Consider the following 19082-nt stretch of genomic DNA (forward strand, 5'->3'; position numbering starts at 1 on the left):
GATCCTCAAACAATCTTGTCTTCACATAAGACAAGGGCTGTCCATGACAGATGCTCCGACTGTTAGCCCGCCCTCGTTCGTCTTGTGGTCTTTCGTCCTCAGAAGGTGACCCGCCGTGGTATTGTGAACCTCTTTGCCGTTTTTGCTGCGGAACGAATCATTTAAATATTCATTCAATTCATTTAATGGTTTATTAAAAAACTATCCAAATCGCTGGCAGCAGCAGATTATAATGAACAGTAACAACATTTCAAGACTAGAGTTAAATATTTCAAATATTAAAAATGGCACTAAATCTTTTACACATAAAAACAGAGATGTTTATAAAACTGCTAAAGGCAAGGCAAGAATATATAAAACACATTATTAAACAACAAAAGATCCATGAACAGTCACAATAAGGGAATCAATGTGTGGTAAAAAGGTTTTCAACTAGTGGTATAAACCCGCGCCGAGGCCTGGATTTGATAATTTTACCGAGAAGAAGTCGAGGTAAATTATCAAGAACCAGGCCTCGGCGGGTTTAAACCACTAGTTTAAAACCGATTCAACACACTTTGATTCCCATTCATAAATACCTTTTCGGTCAAAAAACATTAAAACTTTTTGGTCATAAGGTAAAATAAATGCAAAAATTATAATTGTTCAATGATTTCTTTCAACACAACACCCCTCCAGCTATAGCCTTGATCAAGGCGCTACAGCCAGCCGCGATCTGCAAAATCCCAGTCCCCATCACTGAATTCCACCAGTGCACCCCCATACATAACACAGTGCATGTAATACGTATACAGCGTATGTACACACATACGTACTGTACATATACATGTACCATCTGTATACGGTACACTTACGGTACATGGGTACTTCCTAAGTAGCGCCTTGATGGTTTTGTATCTGCCAAAATTTAGGGCGGAGCTCATTATGCTAATGTTTACTAACAACCCGTTCTCATTGGTTGTTGGTTGACCTATAAACTCTCGCTGCGATGTCAATCACAACGTTCTGCAAGCACTCGCACACACGTGCTCGTCGACGTAATTGTAAACAAACCATGGTTGTAGTTGCAATGGTGGCGGGCGAGGGAGAAATCCCTACTAGTAAATCAAATCAGTAAGTCGCTGGAAATCAGTGGTGTATAATTTGCAACACAAATACAGAAACTTTCAACAAAATATAACAACCGCGTTTAATGCATCAATCATGGGTTTAGAAATAGAAGGAAGAAAATTAGAACATGTGAAATTGTTTGAGAAAGGTTAAAAAAGTATCCAGGTGTCATGGGTTTCCGGCAAGATGGCTACTTGGTAAGAATTCTTAGGTGTTGGGCATATGACAGTACAACACACCCCATCCCCTTGAAGCACAAACACAGACCAGATGAGATAAGAAACCCAGCTGTTTATTTTGTCTTAATGTAGACATATATTATTTATTACATTTCTCGCGGTAAGTCAAAGTTGGGGATCGAAAATATGTGTTGTCGAAAACATACCAGACGGTAGAAGATGGCGTGTGGCTGAACATGTGGCTGAACAACAACTACAAGTAAAGTTCAATTTCATAAACTAACTCTTGCCATACTACTAGTACTACACTACAACGTTACACTTATAGTACAGCAGCTTTCAATTCAGGGACAAATCTACCAGCTACGTTGTAATTATGATGCTAGTCCTCGTGTTATAATGAAACGCAAGACAACGGAAGTTGTTCGAAGTTGTTCAACACCATTACCGACCGAGCGAGTCTTGTCCGGCTCACCCGTCCGGCAGCGCATTCAGACCCCTTACAATCACAGCTAATATACACCACGCTCCCGACACTGCTATAAAAAGCACGTATTACAGTACATGTCCATACAGCTAGCGTACAGCGTACACACACACACACACACACACGCATGCATGCATGGACGTGGCATGATTGCTTGCAGTAATACGTCATTCTCAATCGCGCCTGTGATTGGCCAATGTTTAGAATGACACGCCCACATCATGAATACCCTTTTATCGGAATTCCGATAAAGCTTTACAAACCCATCAAGGCTGTTGTTTGAGCCACGTGTGCGAGGTTGAAAGTAGAAAGACACGACCGTACTCACGACTACGCTATACTGTTCTCGCTGTACAATGTATGGTAATGTACATTTGTGTATGCACTGCATGCGTGTGCAGCGAACCGGGCCGGGGAACAGTACGTCAACAGCCTTGATCAAGGCTACTCCAGCTATGAAATGGTAAAGCCCTCCGCCGCCCTCGGGTAAAAAACTCCTTATAAGGGAATGTTGTGCGCGTCGTGCGTATTGAGTGATGTGGCCACCTGTTTCAGCCATTGTTATCGACCAATAGGAATGAAGAAACTGTCTTATACGCACAGGTGCAAGCGCGCGTGTCACGCTCATGTTATAACATTTTTTACTGGTGTTATATCGTCCGTTCAAACAACACCTCGTGATGCCCTCTCGACCAATCAGAATGGATAAACTGTCTTAGGTATTTATGAATGTTTATTCATTCATTCAATCATTCATTAGAAGTTTTATTTCTATAAAAACCAAATATCCCACTGTAGCCACGGCTCGAATTACAGGAAAGTATACATACATAAAACAAGAAATACTATAAGATTGGTGAATGGTGATCATAAGTGCAGAATTGGGGGGTAAGCAGAGCCATAACATTTGGTCCTGTTCCTCCTTGCCTACTCACTAGCTTGTTATAGACCTTATGCAAACGACGTCATTTCAGTAGGGCGCCCTCACCTAGAGGTCAAAAGGAGGTTGTTCATTGGCCAATACTGTGCACCGCGCGTACAAATCCGTGCGTCTCGATTGTTTCGTCACCGTTTTTCCTCTAAGATGGTGGCTGGATGACGTCAATGCATAAGGTCTATTATTATACACACTTTACAAATTTGCATAAATACTTTTGATTTCACACTCACTTTTATTTTGTGGAATGGAACTTTAAAGACACTGGACACTATTGGTAATTGTCTAAGACCAGTCTTCTCACTTGATGTATCTCAACATATGCATAAAATAACAAATCTGTGACCTTTGAGGTTGATAGGTCGTCGGAGTTGCAAGATAACTATGAAAGAAAAAAACACCCTTGTCCCACGAAGTTGTGTGCTTTCAGATGCTTGATTTCAAGACCTCAAATTCTAAACTTGTGGTCACGAAATCAAATTCGTGGAAAATTACTTCTTTCTCGAAAACTACGTCACTTCAGAGGAAGCCGTTTCTCACAATGTTTTATACTATCAACCTCTCCCCATCACTTTTAACCAAGTCAGGTTTTATGCTGATGGTGATTTTGAGTAATTACCAATAGTGTCCACTGCCTTCAATGAAGCACAGTTGTTTAAAATAATAAAATACCAAAGGTGTTCCTTTACCTGACAAATATTCCATAGATACCCAGCTCGCTGACCATTTCTTCTAGCTGGGCTGGTTGGTTCCCTCGTACCTTGTAGTTCTTAATGACGAGTGGTTGAATACGTTCCATCAGTATGTAAGCTCCGCGTTCTTCTTTGCCTTCGAGCTCTGTTAACTTTTCTCTCACCTCTTCATCAAAGAAGTTATTACCTGCCGAGGAGAATCAAAAATCAAGAGATGCTGCTAGGTTGTTTGAACCACTGTTAAAAATTGGTGTTTGGAAGACGACCATCAGAGTCCCCCGAGAGGGCGTCGTTGAAGACAACCTCTCGCTCAACTAACGGTTTGTTTCAGAAATTGAACACGAGGGTCATAGATTGATTTTTGTCATCAGAAAGCTGATTTATAGGCAACATCATCAAGATACAAAACTAGAATTTACCAATGAATGACTGAGAATTTGTTTGCATTTTTTTAAAGCAGAATTGTGCTCTTTGCTCAGGAGGCCAGCTAAGGTTCATCTTTACGTTAATACATGAACAATTTCTTCTGTGAACAATTTCACACAACACTCTGCCACAAGATATCGGTTATTTCATCAGCAGTATTTGGCATACTATCCTACCACCCTCCTCCTTTAACAACCCCCAGTCTTCCGACATGCCTCACACAATGGGCAACCCTAACAACAGCCCTGAGCCAGCCAACCAAAGAACCAATCAGAGCGCTGATTGGCTCACACTGGATCATCTGAACCCCTATAAATAACCTCTCACTCATATCTCTTGAGTCTCTTGTCGATGACTACAGCAAGCTAGTCGAAACGTTGAACCAATTCAAGAACTGACTCCGCGGTAGTATAGTTAATTACGATCCTATAAGCTAAAGTAGTAGTCCCAGCCAATTTTCTATACCTTGCGCCCGGGTAGCAGTTAAAAAGCAGGACAGTTTTTTTTTACAACAGAGAAGTCTCCCGAACATTCGATAAATCTACTCCGCGGTAGTAGAATAAAGAAAGGCAGTTCTCTAGCTGGACAAACCCTACCTGGCAAGTAGATACACACATGGTGTTACCACAAGCCAAATATATATTGATACCTCACCATGCAATGCCTCAAATCATATAAACAATTTATTCTCTTCTTTATTAGCAATGGGTACAGAGTCCAAGTACAGTTAGTGATTATTTGTATCCACGGTCCTGAAATCCACACTTTAATTATGCATGCCCTTTTGTGGAGGCGTACAAGTACATTACACCATTCATTAACGGGTTTGTATGCGTTTGGCAATTAACTGTACCATATTTTGAAATGAAATTTTTAATGAGTAGTTTTATGGTAAACATCTAAAACTGTATAGGATTGACATGAACAGTCTGCCTGCCCATTTTTGGAGGTGTGACAAGGATACTGCACTTTTTAGTAGTTGTTGTGTCCGTTGTATTATGATCCCATTATAATTTCTGCATGCCCTTTTTTAAAGTTGTTTATGGACATTGCAATGTCTAGTGACTGTTTGTATTCATTGTATTAAAGGAACACGTTGCCTTGGATTGGACGAGTTGGTCGTTGAAAAGCATTAGAAACCGTTTGTTATGAAATGCATGGTTAGATAGATAATTCAAAAGTAGAATATAATGATCCACACAAATTTGCCTCGAAACTGCATGGTTTTCCTTTTACTTTGCGAAATAACACGGTCGGCCATTTATGGGAGTCAAAAATTTGCCAGTTAGTCGATGGTTATCTAACCATATATTATCTAACCATAATGCATATATGCATTTTATATCAAATGGTTACAAGCGCCTTTTTATAGACCAACTCGTCCGATTCAAGGCAATGTGTTCGTTCAAAACCCCAGTAAAATTTGGCTTACCCTTTTGTGTATAGTTGTTCAAGGACATTGCATCGTTTATAAATAGTTTTTTTAATTAAATAATCACAATATAATTCCGCCCTTTTCTGGAGGTGTACAAGGACACTGCACTGCTGGAATCATCTCCCTCAATCTGTTCGTTTAGCCAATTCCCTGAGTTCCTTCAAATCCCAATTAAAAACCTACCTCTATCCTAAGTTACTCTAGATTGTATCTTTGTTAATTGCATTGTTTTGTCTGTAAAGCATGTAGTTTTTCTTTTGTTTTTGTTGCCATTGTATTTCGTTAGCGCTTTGTATCGCTTTTGTAAAAAGCGCTTTATAAGTAAGGTTATTATTATTATTATTTATTATGATCAACATTTGAAAGGGTCTGTATACATTTGGTAGTCACTCAGCTCTGAAATTTAATGGCAATAACAACCTACATTGGTAAAATGTAGAGCAGTTTTGAATAATACATTACAGTGCATTTTGAGAAACTTTTCAATTCAAAGTACTGGGACTATGGAAAAAAACTAAGCTTGGGCGATATCGATTTATTTTATTCACGATATATCGCCGACAATATATAGCGATATTCGATATAATCGCGATTAATTAAATTTGACATCAACAGTCTTCAAACTCCAAGTGAAAGTTGTAGAAGAGACAGTCCTAGCATAAGAGAGGTGTTCTAATGACCTATTCTTCTGGTTTTACTCCAAACCTATGGGGTGTGATATATCGCGATATATCGATATTTCGATTAAAACCAAATCCATTCGATATCGAAATCGCTTCCAAATTAATATCGCGATATTCGATAATATTGTGATACCGCCCAAGCTTTAAAAAAAAACATCACTTTTTATCGCCCAAAATTTGAATCTGAGAAATGTTAGTGACAGTTAGTGACAGTTATTTTAACAACAATTGTATTAGATAACGTGCTTCGTACTTCCCAATCCATGTCTCCTTTGACCTCTCCCTCGTTCCCATGTATTGTCTTCCCACCCCTCCCACACCCTTCCTTCTCTCCATTTTCCACCCCCCCCTTTCCTTTTCAAGTCATCCTTAGTTTAGTTTCTATTATGTGTATTTTAAAACTATTTATTTGTGCAATGTGTTATTTTTATTGCTGTTTTAAAGGGATGCTTCAGTGAATTAAAATAAAACGGTTAATTTTGCTGTCATTTATTTCTGATATATGTATTGAACATCAATAAAATGTGTTTTGTTTATTCCCAACATATCTGACTTGCGTAATGAGCAAATAAGTCATGCCCCCCCCCTTTTGTGGATTGTTACCGCCCCTACCATCGACGTCACGTCGGGAATTCAAACATATCGTCGGCAAAAAGAGTCTGGTCCCTAACTACACACGCCTAGGTACCAGGCCACACAGTGCACACGTCTCTATATGCACACAGCCAGGGGGCCCGACGGCTCGGGTTACCGACATGACGTCACGTTTATGCAAACGTTTAATCTCTTGAAAACCATTTTTAAAATACTTGCGCATTTAATAAAAAATTTAAAAAAATATTTCAGGTTTAAAAAGTCATGTTTAATCGTTTAAATGAATAAAAAAAACACTGCAGCCACCCTTTAATGTCTACGGTTCATGTATGTTTTGCGCTATTTTTAATAACTGTATTTTTATGTGCAAATCGAGAAAGTGATTTTCATGCTGGGCATGACAAATAAAAATCTAATATAATCTAATCTAATCTAACTTTTCTCAGGTTGTGAATTCTAATTGCAGATTATTCTTCCTGCATGGACATGACCAGATTTTTCGACATCTCAAACATACTACCTCCTTTTAACATGAAATCTATACAGGTTAGTTCTACAACTACAATTTATGTTGAACTGACATAAAGAGTAGGATCCAATTACCCAATGGGATTTCTTCAAGCCCTTTAGTAGATTCAGGTTCAATGACATTGCACTGTTGATGTAATACTTAAAAGTAATAAGTATGAATGAGGTCTTACCTCCACCTTCTCTCTGAGGTTTTAAGACGTATCGTTTGGGGTTCTTGATTCCCATAGCGGCTGCTTCATCCCCTTCCTTTGTCTGAGCAAATAGAAAAAAAACAGGGATCGGTGAAACCGACTTATATGTTGGCAGGGTTCTTCATTACAATGCTGTCCCTTTTGGATCAGTGCTCAAGCACAAAAGTAGCTTAGCCAAATAAAATGATTCTCACCAGAATAAGGTTACGAGCCAAAGCACCATGCAACGATTCTGACTAAGAAAAATTGTCTGAACATTTCTTCTCATTCCTCAATCATTCCGTTTTTGGCACTCAAAGAGCCCCTCCAGTAGAAGTTAAGTTAAAGCCATTATACACTTTCGGTAAACAGTATTGTCCAAGTCCCACACTTCGTGTACCACAACTTATATATAAAATAATAAACCTGTGAAAACTCAGGCTCAATCGGTCATCGGAGTCAGGAGAAAATAATGGGAAAACCCACTCTTGTTTCCGCGCATTTCGCCGTGTCATGACATGTGTTTAGAATAAATCCGTAATTCTCACTATCGAGAATTGATATTGTTTTAATGTTTTCTCAAAAAGTAAAGCAATTCATGGAACAATATTTCAAGAGAAGTCTTTCACCATTACTTTCTGTAAACCCTGTAAGTTATTTGTAAATCTGTGATTTTTTTTTTTTTTTCTGTACCGAAAGTGTATAATGGCTTTTAAGTAGAGTCAAATTGTGGGATAAGCAAGCACAGACAGGCGTGTTTTTAGTTTCTGCTGGAAGAGAGTGTCAATGATGCGGTGCTATTGTCCGAGGCTTTCAGGAAGTGAAGAAAAAGTTTCCGGATCCTAAATTACCCAAATAAGATATATAGTTTTTTAAATGAGTGAAAAAGTGGCAGGATACAGAACATTTCCCAATGTGATTTGAAGAGTCTTCTGAACAAGGATTAAACCTCACCAGTTCCAGGGGGTACTGCCCAGCGAATGTAGCCCTGATGTCTCTGATGACCTCGGGGTCGTCCAAGAACTTCTCCAACACCCCCGGCCTGGACAGCTCCTGTTGGATCTTCTTGGAGCCGGCAAGGTGCCAGTCTATGGAGGGACACGTGACCGCTAGCGACTTCTCAACTAAGATCTTAGCATCCCACGCCTGAGGAGACGCCAATCAAATTGTTAGTACTTCGTAATAATAATGATCTATCAAAGTGCTAACTGTGCAAACAATAACATAAACATGTACAAATAACCAAAATTGAAACTCAAGTCTAATCTTTAAAAAATCCAGAACATTTAGTACAGAAATACAAAACACAATATCTAAGAAAACATCTAAGGTTAAAAACAATTTACTCAAATACTTATTTGAAAAATTGTGTATCATCAAATTCGTTCCGTGGAGTCACTTGCAGTTTTCAACAAACATCTTATGACTTTCCTGTTCAATGATTGGTTGCTTAGACTGTTTTCCCATTATCAGTGCCATTATTTAGTTGCTTATTGGTCAGTTTCTTGTAAAGCGCTGTGGTACCTTTTGTAAGAGCGCTATATAAACGTCTATTTTATTATTTTTTATAATTTAAACAGATCATTTTACTAGTTCTGGCAATTTGTTCCATCGGGCATGGAGCAGCATGTCAGAAAGATCGGTCTCCCCATGAATGATTGGATATAGGCTCAATTTGGAGGCTAGAATTCTAAGGAGTTTGCAAGGAGGATTGTATGAGTTGAGAAGATCATCAAATAATAACCCCAAGACATAAATGTCTTGTTGTTATTATTTGTAAAGCTCCTAATGCGAAAAGCCTCTCAGTGCATAAAGAGAAACAATAAAACATACAATGAGAGAAATATACAAATTACAATATATGCAGGGGCATTGTTAGTGAGTGATTTATGCACACACAAAAGTTTACACTTAATCCTACTTTATAAGAGATGTTAAATTTGCATCGGGGATAAAGAATATTAATTTTGGTTTTTACCCATACACCGATGTGTGTTAGCACTGTATACTCAATACTTTCCCGAGTCCTATGAAAAAATATCACAGGCATGTTACTCGGGTGGGATTCGAACCCACGACCCTTGCAATTCTAGAGCAGTGTCTTACCAACTAGACTACCGAGGTTTCCCGGTAGCTAGATCGGTAGCCTGGTAGCTAATCCTACTGCTTACTGGTACTTGATTGTTATATAGTGAACATACATGTATCTCAACAAAACACCCAAAACCAACTAGAGAATGAAGTTTACTAACCTTTTCCCCACAACAAAAATGTGAGGGCACATAGCCGACTCTGTAATATACAACAGCCACTTCCATGTCGTCTCTGAAAAAAAGGGGAAAAGAGAGTTAAAACAGAGTCGCTATGTGTTCCTGATGAGGAATGAAGCACATTTTTGAAACAGCTACTTGAGCGGAATGTTTTTAACAGAAATGGTATTTTAACTTGTTGAAAATGCACTTGTTCACCATTTCAATGTGTTTTGAAACGTGTACACTTCTGAATTTTTGGTAATTATAGATTTTTTTTCTTTTCTTTCATAGTTATCTCGCAACTCAACTGACCAATCAAGCTCAAATTTTCACAGGTTTGTTATTTTATGCATGTTGAGATACACAAAGTGAGAAGACTGGTCTTTGACAACTACCAATAGTGTCCACTGTCTTTAAGCTTTGGGTGAATCTCTGGTTCTTCTCAGAGCCCACCCACTGCAGGGTTTGATCTTGAGACTGCAGGGTATTGAAACTCAAAATTTGCAATGGATCAGGAAATTGTTTGCAGGACCACAATGAAAGTAAAATTAAACAAAAGTTGAACAAAAAGTTCAAGGGTTCCCCAAAACAATGGTCACAATAAACACAGTTTGTTAGAATCAAACCGCAGTAAAGTAAACAGCAACAAACACATCTAATAATAATAATAAGGGGTGACAGGCAAGCTGATGACAAATTTGTCTGAATCTAGGGAAGATTGTTGAAATAATGCTATTCCACCTTTTGGTAACCCCTGGAGTTAAAGATTCCAATGATCTCTAAAGACAAATTGAAATTTCACTTGAAATTTTCAAATTTTCATTTAAAATTTTATTTGAAATTTCGTTTGAAATTTCATTTGAAATTTTCAAATTTTATTTGAAATTTTATTAAGCTGATGACAAATTTGTCTGAATCTAGGGAAGATTGTTGAAATAATGCTATTCCACCTTTTGGTAACCCCTGGAGTTAAAGATTCCAATGATCTTTAAAGACAAATTGAAATTTCATTTGAAATTTTCAAATTTTCATTTAAAATTTTATTTGAAATTTCGTTTGAAATTTCATTTGAAATTTTCAAATTTTATTTGAAATTTTATTAAGCTGATGACAAATTTGTCTGAATCTAGGGAAGATTGTTGAAATAATGCTACTCCACCTTTTGGTAACCCCTGGAGTTAAAGATTCCAATGATCTTTAAAGACAAATTGTTTCATTTGAAATTTTCAAATTTTCATTTAAAATTTTATTTGAAATTTCGTTTGAAATTTCATTTTTCAAATTTTATTTGAAATTTTATTTGAAATTTCATTTGAAGTTTTCCAATTTTCAACTTGAAATTTCAACTTGAAATTTCTAATTTGCAATTTCAAATTGAAATTTCATTTGTTTCAAACAGCTTTTCAGAAGTTCATTTCTCTTGTTTTCCCGATGTTCCCTCTTCTTTCTGTTGATTCGTTTCTGCTTTCTTCTTTTCATGCGCTTTGAGCACCTTCTTAGGTGGATATATTAGTTTTCCTTATTATGATTATTTATTAGGTAGATGAACCAGCCAGACTCATTTCAAATTGGAGAAAAATACAGCTTTTTTTGTTTCCCAGGCAAACTTGACAAAAGTCTGAATGAACATAACATGTATAAAGTCTAACATTTCTCATCCCCGATAATTACTAAGAAAAAAAAGTTAACTATTGTTGTTGTTTTTTCTTCTTACATGATTAAACGTCTGTCGTCCGAAAGCCGCCCCCTCTTGCCCATGTCAGACAGCGATCGTCGGATAACTCGTATGCATGACTCCTGCTTTTTCATGGTGAACTCCAAAAGGCGTTGATCGAAGATGTTCTGCTCCGGGCAACACACCATGTAGCACACGACAGCACTGATCAACAAGAATACAGGAAGATAAACATTAACTCAGCCGTTAACAGACTCACTGTTTTGAGTAACCCCTGGTAGGATGCCAGTCTCCCTTGCACTCCACCGACATCCTGGGCATAAAGTTTCTCCACAATTCAAATAAAGTTTAAAATAAAGTTTGCTCATCTTTTTACCTGCTCTAAGCAGCTGAAATTTCGCTCAATATTCTTATCTCCTAAACTATACTTTTGATTGGTCCACAAAAAAAAGAATCTGTCCATCAGTGGATGACAATGAATGGTCAGAGAGTAGGAGGGTGTACTGTGTATATGTAGATGCCTTCACCTCATGATATATTGTGGATGGTATTAATGGTTAGACAGTAGGAGGGTTGACTGTACTTCGTACTTAAATTCACCATGTGATAGATTGCAGGCTGGCATAGTAAATCTATCAATCAAAACCACCGTGAATAATAATAATTGGTCAGACAGTAGGAGGGTTTATAAGCTTCCAAACAGTCCTTTCAGGTTTCTTGGCTGGTGTTGTATCCATACAAGAATTTGTTTTGATCATCTTCATATGGGTTGAAGGTCTCAAAGCCCCAGTGGGCATCGGCTCTTTATGCGCCTGTACCATAGAAATAGAATACGGAGAACGCTGAGCTCGACCACCCTCTGTGTCGTCTGTGGACGCGGCGTATCAATACCGCGCAATACGCGCGTATGGCAAAATTATCATCGTGTGACACGCGCGTATGGCAAAATGGCAAGATGTCAGCGCTTTCATTGGTCTGTGTATGTCATTGTATGGAAAAATATTTTGCCATACACGCGTTACGAAAATGGCGTATGCGCGTCCATAAAAATGGTCTCACAACGAAACTGCACGCACAACGAGACACTCAGCGTTCTCCGGGTTCTATTTCTATGGCCTGTACCTGTGTACTTACTCTTTGTTTCCATAGTGCTGCCACGCCGTCACCATACCATCGGCTAAACCTTGCAGCGAGGCATTCTCAGGGATGTGCGACTCGATGTCAGTGGGACACAAATGCAGACCCAGTGTATATCTAGAACCAAGAAGTAGAAAATCACCTTTAAATTATTAATAATATTGTTAATAACAGTTTATATGTAAATACCACAGCAGTCCTATCGACCATGTTTACTCAAGTATTAAAGGGTATTATGTACTTTTTTCAAAGAAAAAACACAATGTCCACAGATTTACATTAAACTTAAACTTAAACTTCCTTTGAAATTTTACTTACTGAGGTGCTGTAGTTTTTTGACAAATGGTAAAACAAATAAATTTTGTCTCAGTTTTAGCATGTAAAAACGTATTAACCAGTTATGCTATGGTTTTGGTATAATATCATAACTGGTTAATGGGATTTTACATGCTAAAATAATTTTCGTCTTCCTGAGACAAAAACTATTTTGTGGCTTGTTTTACTCATTTTCAAAAACTACACAACCTCAGTTAGTAATATTTGAAGGGAAGCTTTCCACTATCATTATCTTCAACCCTGTAAGTTTAATGTCAATCTGTGGAGGTTTTGAAAAAGTACCCAAATCCTTTAAAGGCAGTGGAGATTATTGGTAATTACTCAAACTAATTGTTAGCAAAAAAACTTACTTGGTAACACGCAATGGAGAGCTATTGATAGTATAAATCATTGTGAGAAACGGCTCCCTCTGAAGTAACGTATTTTTTTCGAGAAAGAAGTAATTTCCACTAATATGATTTCGAGACCTCAGAATTTGAAATCAAGCATCTGAAAGCACACAAATTCGGGTGACAAGGGTGTTTTTTCTTCCATTATTAACTCGTGCATACATGTCTGTTGAGCTACATCAAGTGAGAATACTGGTCCTTCACAATAACAAGTTTTGTCCAGTGTCTTAAAGTTATGTGTTAATTTTTCTTGTGGGAAATTTAGGGGCAGATCTTCAAGAACCTCACTTGTGCAGATGTGTTAAATTGGCTGCCAAGCCCCCAAAGCTTGAAGCCATCGTGTTGGTTTCTATCTGCTTCATGGACTGCTGCCCGCCTTGTGTGTCGATCATGTAGTCTGATCGGAGAAGGGCTAACTTTATAGGCTAGAGAAAACGCAAATTAAAGAGAAAACGCAAGACTATTATTATTTTGTAACTTGTCATTTTAAATGTTTGTTGGTCAAGTAGTATCATGGCTGAAATTGGCACAATAAGAGTTGGACACAAACAAAATGGCATTTGTGTATATATACTGAATGTGCCTACTGGGTTTTTACCAATATATTTTTTGACAATATTATATGTCTTGTTTAATATCCTTTTCTTTGTTAATTTCTATGATGTAATTTATTTAACATGATGTTGACATGTGCAATTCAGTTTTTAAAAGCGAGACATGTTTTAATATACAATTTTTTAATTGAATCAAATGAATTCTAGCCAGGTTGTCAATGGCGCTTGAGTCATCGTGCGAGAAAACAAAACTGCTTCTCTTAGTGTACTAGAAACCCATTGGATGGTCATTCTTGCACCTAGATGGTATTGAAAATACCATAGTTGCTTCGCTCCACCCAGATATATATAAATAAAAACATTGCAAAAAAGAACCTAGCTGAGTCTTTCTGGACGATTAAAGTGTAGTTTATCCTTCCAGAAAAACCTATTTAGGGTCAAAACGTCACTTGGGCTGTTCATTATTTTGTGCATTTATACCATGGTTGGTACAACAATCGATAACAGCTAATTCTATTTTCTCTGTATGAATTTAACAAATACATTTATTTTTTATTTTAACTTTGAACTTGTTCAATTACACATTTATGGCACATATAATGATAAATGTATGATATAGAAATTGATAAAAGTTACTCTTCTACCTTTGTAAATCCGTCCTTGTGCACATCTTCATAGATTTCAAATAATTTGCGGGTGAAGTCATCCGTTTGTATTGTGCTGAAAAACATAGAAAGTCAAAGACTACATGATTTATCTTCATTATTATTATTATTATTTATTTGACCTCAACAAATACAAGTACATCAAAAAGCACAGCAAAAGTATGTTACTCCAATTCATGTTACTCCTGGTGCTTTTAACCGACTCTTAAATGGTTTCTTAATAACATTCCATCAAATGACCTCTACCATACAAGATATAATTTTATTTCAGGCAGAGGGAATAAATGAATCGTTACTTCCATTAAAACTTTTTTTTGTGACAAATGAATTATGACGTCATGCATGAATATTAAGAGGGGCGTATAGCCTCATTTTGGGTAAGAATTATGACGTCATGCATAAATACTAAGATATGTGTATGGGACGCGGGATCAGGGAGAACGGAGGCAGGCTTTAGAGCACGTTTTAGAGGGAAGGGGCAGGGAGCGGGGGGAACGGCACCTTTTATTTAACTGTTGCTATGGGACGGGATCATGAAGAACGGAGGCAAGTGATGAGGTAATGAGTGTTCTCATTCTCATCCGTAAGTTAATTATTGTCATTAGCTTTTGGAGTATTCACCTATCTCTGACCCTACCTCACAGTAGACCTTCATGTACCTTTTCGCAAATATCCATTGCGCAACTGTGTAATGAGGTGCATGCTGGTCTAAGAAGAATCAAACTTGATCCAGCAAGCACCTCATTCCTCATTCCTGACGAGCGCATACCATTCCGATAAGGTCTATACGGTACGCAATGTGCTACAAACTATTTTTAACCATTTTAACCTTTTCAAAGATGATGTCAGGAACTCTCGGTCCTCAGCGACTCTGTGCATCAGCAGATTGATGTGCGTCTGGATTCTGACCACCTTCTCAAACAGTTCCCTCGGGACAGGCGAGGGCAGCAGAGTGTGTGGGACGTACGTGATGCGATCGGGACAACACTCCTGCTCGGGTGACATGTACATGACCACGAGGCCGTGCGTCAGCGCCCAGTCTTTAGAGGAATCCCGGAGTTCGGTCAAGACCTCTGGGTCCAGCGGAAGTGGGACGCAGGAGAGCTGCTTCTCAGAGGATGCCATTGTGTCTGTTTTTGCTCTCACTTCTGTCAATACTTCTTTGAGGTTGAAGGCTGGGTCTATGTTGAAGGCTAAGACAGAAATACCATAACAGCAGGTCTTGGATTTGTAACTGGACTGCAGGCCTTGGACTGGTTTCTCTCCCTTCTGGAGGTAACAATTCTTCGATGTGAACAGACAGCTGAACTTATGTTGCAATCTGAGAGAGAATTACTGAAACAACAGGACTCAGAATTTACACTGGACAGGCCCTCGACTGGTCGTAGCGTCAGGCAAGTAAACTCAGCACTGTACAACTCCTGTGGTCTTGTGTTTATTTCAGCTTGAAATATACCTCACTGTGTAAATAAAAAAGAAATTGATATTAATATGTTTCCATTTCGAGTCCGATAAATTTACTCACAATAAGTGTAACTACAACTTGTTTAAAATAAAACTTAACTTTTAAATTCTAATACCACCAGAATAGAATAGCTAAATAAGACATTTGATTTAAAAAAAACAAGCTCACTAAAAAGATAGAATCCGATAGCTAGCATGACTCAGCATTGTATTAATGTTTGCCATTGCAAGACTAGTATTTTTTTAGAACCTCTTATTGCTTTTCCTGTATGCTTCGTTTTTGAAAAGGCAAGGGCACCAAGGCATTTTCTTTTTGGCAAAGGGCACCCTATGAGGAAATTGTAAATTTCTACTGGAGCATTTTAAGGGCACCAAGGCAATGGCAAGGGGCAACGGAGGCAATCGCCTCCGTTGCCTCCGTGAAGTACAGGCCTAAAATTGAATGTCCCCTCTAACCTCTTGCACCTTGGTTGAGCATTCAGTCGTGAATTTGATTGTCCTGTGCTATGGACAGAATGTATACAGTACTGTGGCCTGTATGCTTCATTTATTAAGAGGGCATCAAGGCATGTTCTCCTTGGTAAATTTCTACTGTCCATTTCAAGGCCACAAGGCAATGACAATGACCAGGGGGCATCAAGGCAATGAACTGGGGGCATGAAGGCAAATTCCTTCATTGCCTTCATGAAGAACATTGTACATGTATCAGGCCTGTGTGGTCCATACCACAGTCACCAATACACCGATCCAATAGGCTCCACCCACGGTGCACGTGTATGTTCTACTGCCGTCATGAACGATGGTGTGAGCATGGAGGTAGAAATGGTGTGAGCGCAAGAACATGGAGCCTCTCCAATGACATTCTGCACGACTCTGTCGTGCGCGCCAAGTATTACACGTGCACGCATTCGGACTTTAAAGTGTCAGACTTTTGGTAGGGCAATGGGTTGAGATTGGTCAATAGGCAATGGGGCAGAGCTTTTAATGCAATAAGTCACTCATTCGAGACTGTGTGACAACTGACTAAAATAAGACATGGGTAATTATTTAGCTCATTCTGAATAATAATACTGGTAGTCGTAAGTCGGACACAAAGCTTAATCACGAGGGTAGACAAGTGAATGATCCCCATGAGGTCGCTGATATATTCAATAATTACTTCACTAACATTGGCCCAGCACTGAATAGTAAAATTCCACAAACAGATGTGTCATTTAGAGATTTTTTTAAATGTAATCACCCTGAATCAATGTTTTTCTACCCTACGGATCAAAAGGATGTTTGTGATATTGCCAAACCATTTAAGAACGGTAAAAGTGCTGGGTACGATGACCTGAGCCCTGATGTTTTTAAGTCCATTATTTCCAAAATTAGTCGGCCATTATGCCATGTTTGTAACTAATTTTTTGTCCATTTCTAAGGGTGTTTTTCCCGATAAACTTAAAATGGCCAAAGTGACCCCCATATTCAAAGTTGGAGACCAGTGTGAAACCATTAACTACCGACCAAGATCTGTGTTATCATGTTTTTCTAAACTTCTCGAAAAAATAGTCTACATGAGAACTTCTTCTATATTATTTTTATTTGATATTTTGTACAATGGTCAATACGGGTTTAGAAGTAATCATTCTACTGACATGGCTGTAATAAACCTGGTCCATAAAATTACTAAAGGTTTTGAGAATAACTGCATATCGCGCAGTGTCTTTCTATTCTTGTCTAAGGGCTTCGACACCATCAATCACAAAATTCTGCTTCAAAAGCTTAATTATTATTGCATAAGATTTACTACTCTGAATTGGTTTTTTAGTTATCTTACGAACAGGGGAAAAATACAGAGGCTTAAAGAAGCCATGTGCCTTATATCATTTTCTAATATTTTTTGAGATTTTTTTTGTAACCCTCCGATCAATATTATTATTTATATTAAAATTTAAACGATCAGCTTGTTGATTCAATTATCACTGTTTATTTATAATACGCTTTATTATAAATTTTAAGAGGAAAAAAACGGGAAAAAATAAGTAAAAATCAGATTTGAAAGCCAATGATTATTCACAATTTTTATTAAAATATTTATTTTTGTAATTTTTTGCAAATTACCATGGTAATTTTAAAATTTCATTAAAAGATATTTTGAATAAAACGAAGACTTTTGCTGGCTATAGAGTCATCCACAGAGTCTCAAAGAACACTTGTAGTCACTGTAGATGTTTCTTCCATGTATGGATTCACCGGGAAACCATGCTTTCTTGTTTGCCGTGAAAACAGGAAAAATTCATAACAAATGGGGCCATTTCATGATTTGAAGTGATCAAAGATCAGTGTGTAGTGTGAACATTTCAATGTCCATCAAGTTTTAATATATGTTTGCATACTTACTATTAACAAAAGAAGGTAATTAGGGCACCAGTTGATATAATTATAAAGGCATCTTTATCCCAATTCAAAGAAAAAGGCATAATACAATAGCGTGAAAACTGGTAAGGGGAGGATACCCACCCCCCTAAATAAAAACGAATAAAACAAATATAAAATAAATTTATATTTACAAACATCAATACAAAATTCATTAATGGGGTAAAACTCACACACAGTTTATTTGAATAAGTACGTAAATTACTTTATAAGCAAGTATCGATACAACTACTAACTAGTTGCGATGACGTAACCCTCCTCCGTCGATCTTGCCGCCGTCGGGGAGGAGGGTTACGTTATTATTATCGCAACTACTTTTGAATTAACTTGCCCAACTTGTTTTGATGCTACCATACCACGACCAGTAGGCAGTAATTTGAGGTGTCGACTCGACCATCACAGCTAATACAAGAAGATTGTGTCCCTTCGGGGCCACCATAAAGATTGGATCTAAACACAAGAATACCATCCGATGTGACTCAGCATTTATGCGGCAGTGGTGGTACGGTGACCTCTGAGATAAGTGGTGTGGTGTTACGAAACGTCGTGCATGGTGTGGTACTGGTACGGTGTCCTTGACATGCGTTACGTGTGTTAACTATTAGTGTTTGTGATATCGTGGTGCAGTGGTGCAGTCCAAACAGCGCCCTCTCCTGTCCGGACGTCCAGAGACACATAGCATTGTTGGATGGGGTTTGCAGCCCACTGCAGGGCCCAAAGTTGACTAAGCACAAAACAGCTTTGCTTAGGCCTACTAGAAAATGGTTATCAGCTAATATACCATGTTATGTGCACAGTTTATTACCGGTTTCTTGCACATTTTTCTTATGCAGAATTGGCTCTACTTGTTTTTATCATCAATGTATTCTCCAGAAAACATGAAATACAGAATTTGCCATTGGTTAAAAAAAATACAAGTTTGTAGGGTTGCTGCTTACTCCTAGAATA

General features: G+C 38.0%; 1 protein-coding gene and 1 long non-coding RNA gene across 6 annotated transcripts; one reads left to right on the forward strand and one right to left on the reverse strand.

Annotated features, from left to right (window-relative positions):
- Nucleotides 1–9: 9 nt before the first annotated feature.
- LOC139934325 (glutathione synthetase-like) lies at nucleotides 10–18685 on the reverse strand. 5 transcript variants are annotated; one of them, XM_071928494.1, is made up of 11 exons: nucleotides 18491–18685; nucleotides 15082–15712; nucleotides 14232–14307; nucleotides 13322–13458; nucleotides 12306–12425; nucleotides 11211–11375; nucleotides 9497–9569; nucleotides 8199–8390; nucleotides 7245–7326; nucleotides 3403–3592; nucleotides 10–145 (listed from the first exon to the last, which is right to left on the reverse strand). In XM_071928494.1, the coding sequence occupies exons 2-11, from the start codon at nucleotides 15375–15377 to the stop codon at nucleotides 22–24; spliced, it is 1455 nt and encodes a 484-aa protein (XP_071784595.1). In that variant the 5' UTR covers nucleotides 15378–15712; nucleotides 18491–18685; the 3' UTR covers nucleotides 10–21. The 5 variants fall into 5 exon arrangements, with proteins under 5 accessions (XP_071784595.1, XP_071784592.1, XP_071784591.1 ...); XM_071928491.1 differs by having other exon boundaries at nucleotides 18471–18685; XM_071928490.1 differs by having other exon boundaries at nucleotides 18466–18685.
- LOC139934330 (uncharacterized) lies at nucleotides 4596–10456 on the forward strand. The gene is made up of 3 exons (XR_011785701.1): nucleotides 4596–4655; nucleotides 7010–7089; nucleotides 9788–10456. It is a non-coding gene; the product is annotated as an uncharacterized lncRNA (long non-coding RNA).
- Nucleotides 18686–19082: the final 397 nt, after the last annotated feature.

This window comes from Asterias amurensis, chromosome 3 (genome assembly GCF_032118995.1).
Source record: "Asterias amurensis chromosome 3, ASM3211899v1".
Taxonomy (NCBI): Eukaryota; Metazoa; Echinodermata; class Asteroidea; order Forcipulatida; family Asteriidae; genus Asterias; species Asterias amurensis.

Bases quoted from the DNA above. Each gene is read 5' to 3' on its own strand.
- LOC139934325 (XM_071928494.1), bottom strand. From the start codon at position 15,377: ATGGCATCCTCTGAGAAGCAGCTCTCCTGCGTCCCACTTCCGCTGGAC. The intron at 14,308-15,081 runs GTTAAAATGGTT...TATGTTTTTCAG, and splicing joins CTGACATCATCTTTGAAAAG to CACAATACAAACGGATGACT. The intron at 8,391-9,496 runs GTTAGTAAACTT...GCGTCTCCTCAG, and splicing joins ATTTTTGTTGTGGGGAAAAG to GCGTGGGATGCTAAGATCTT.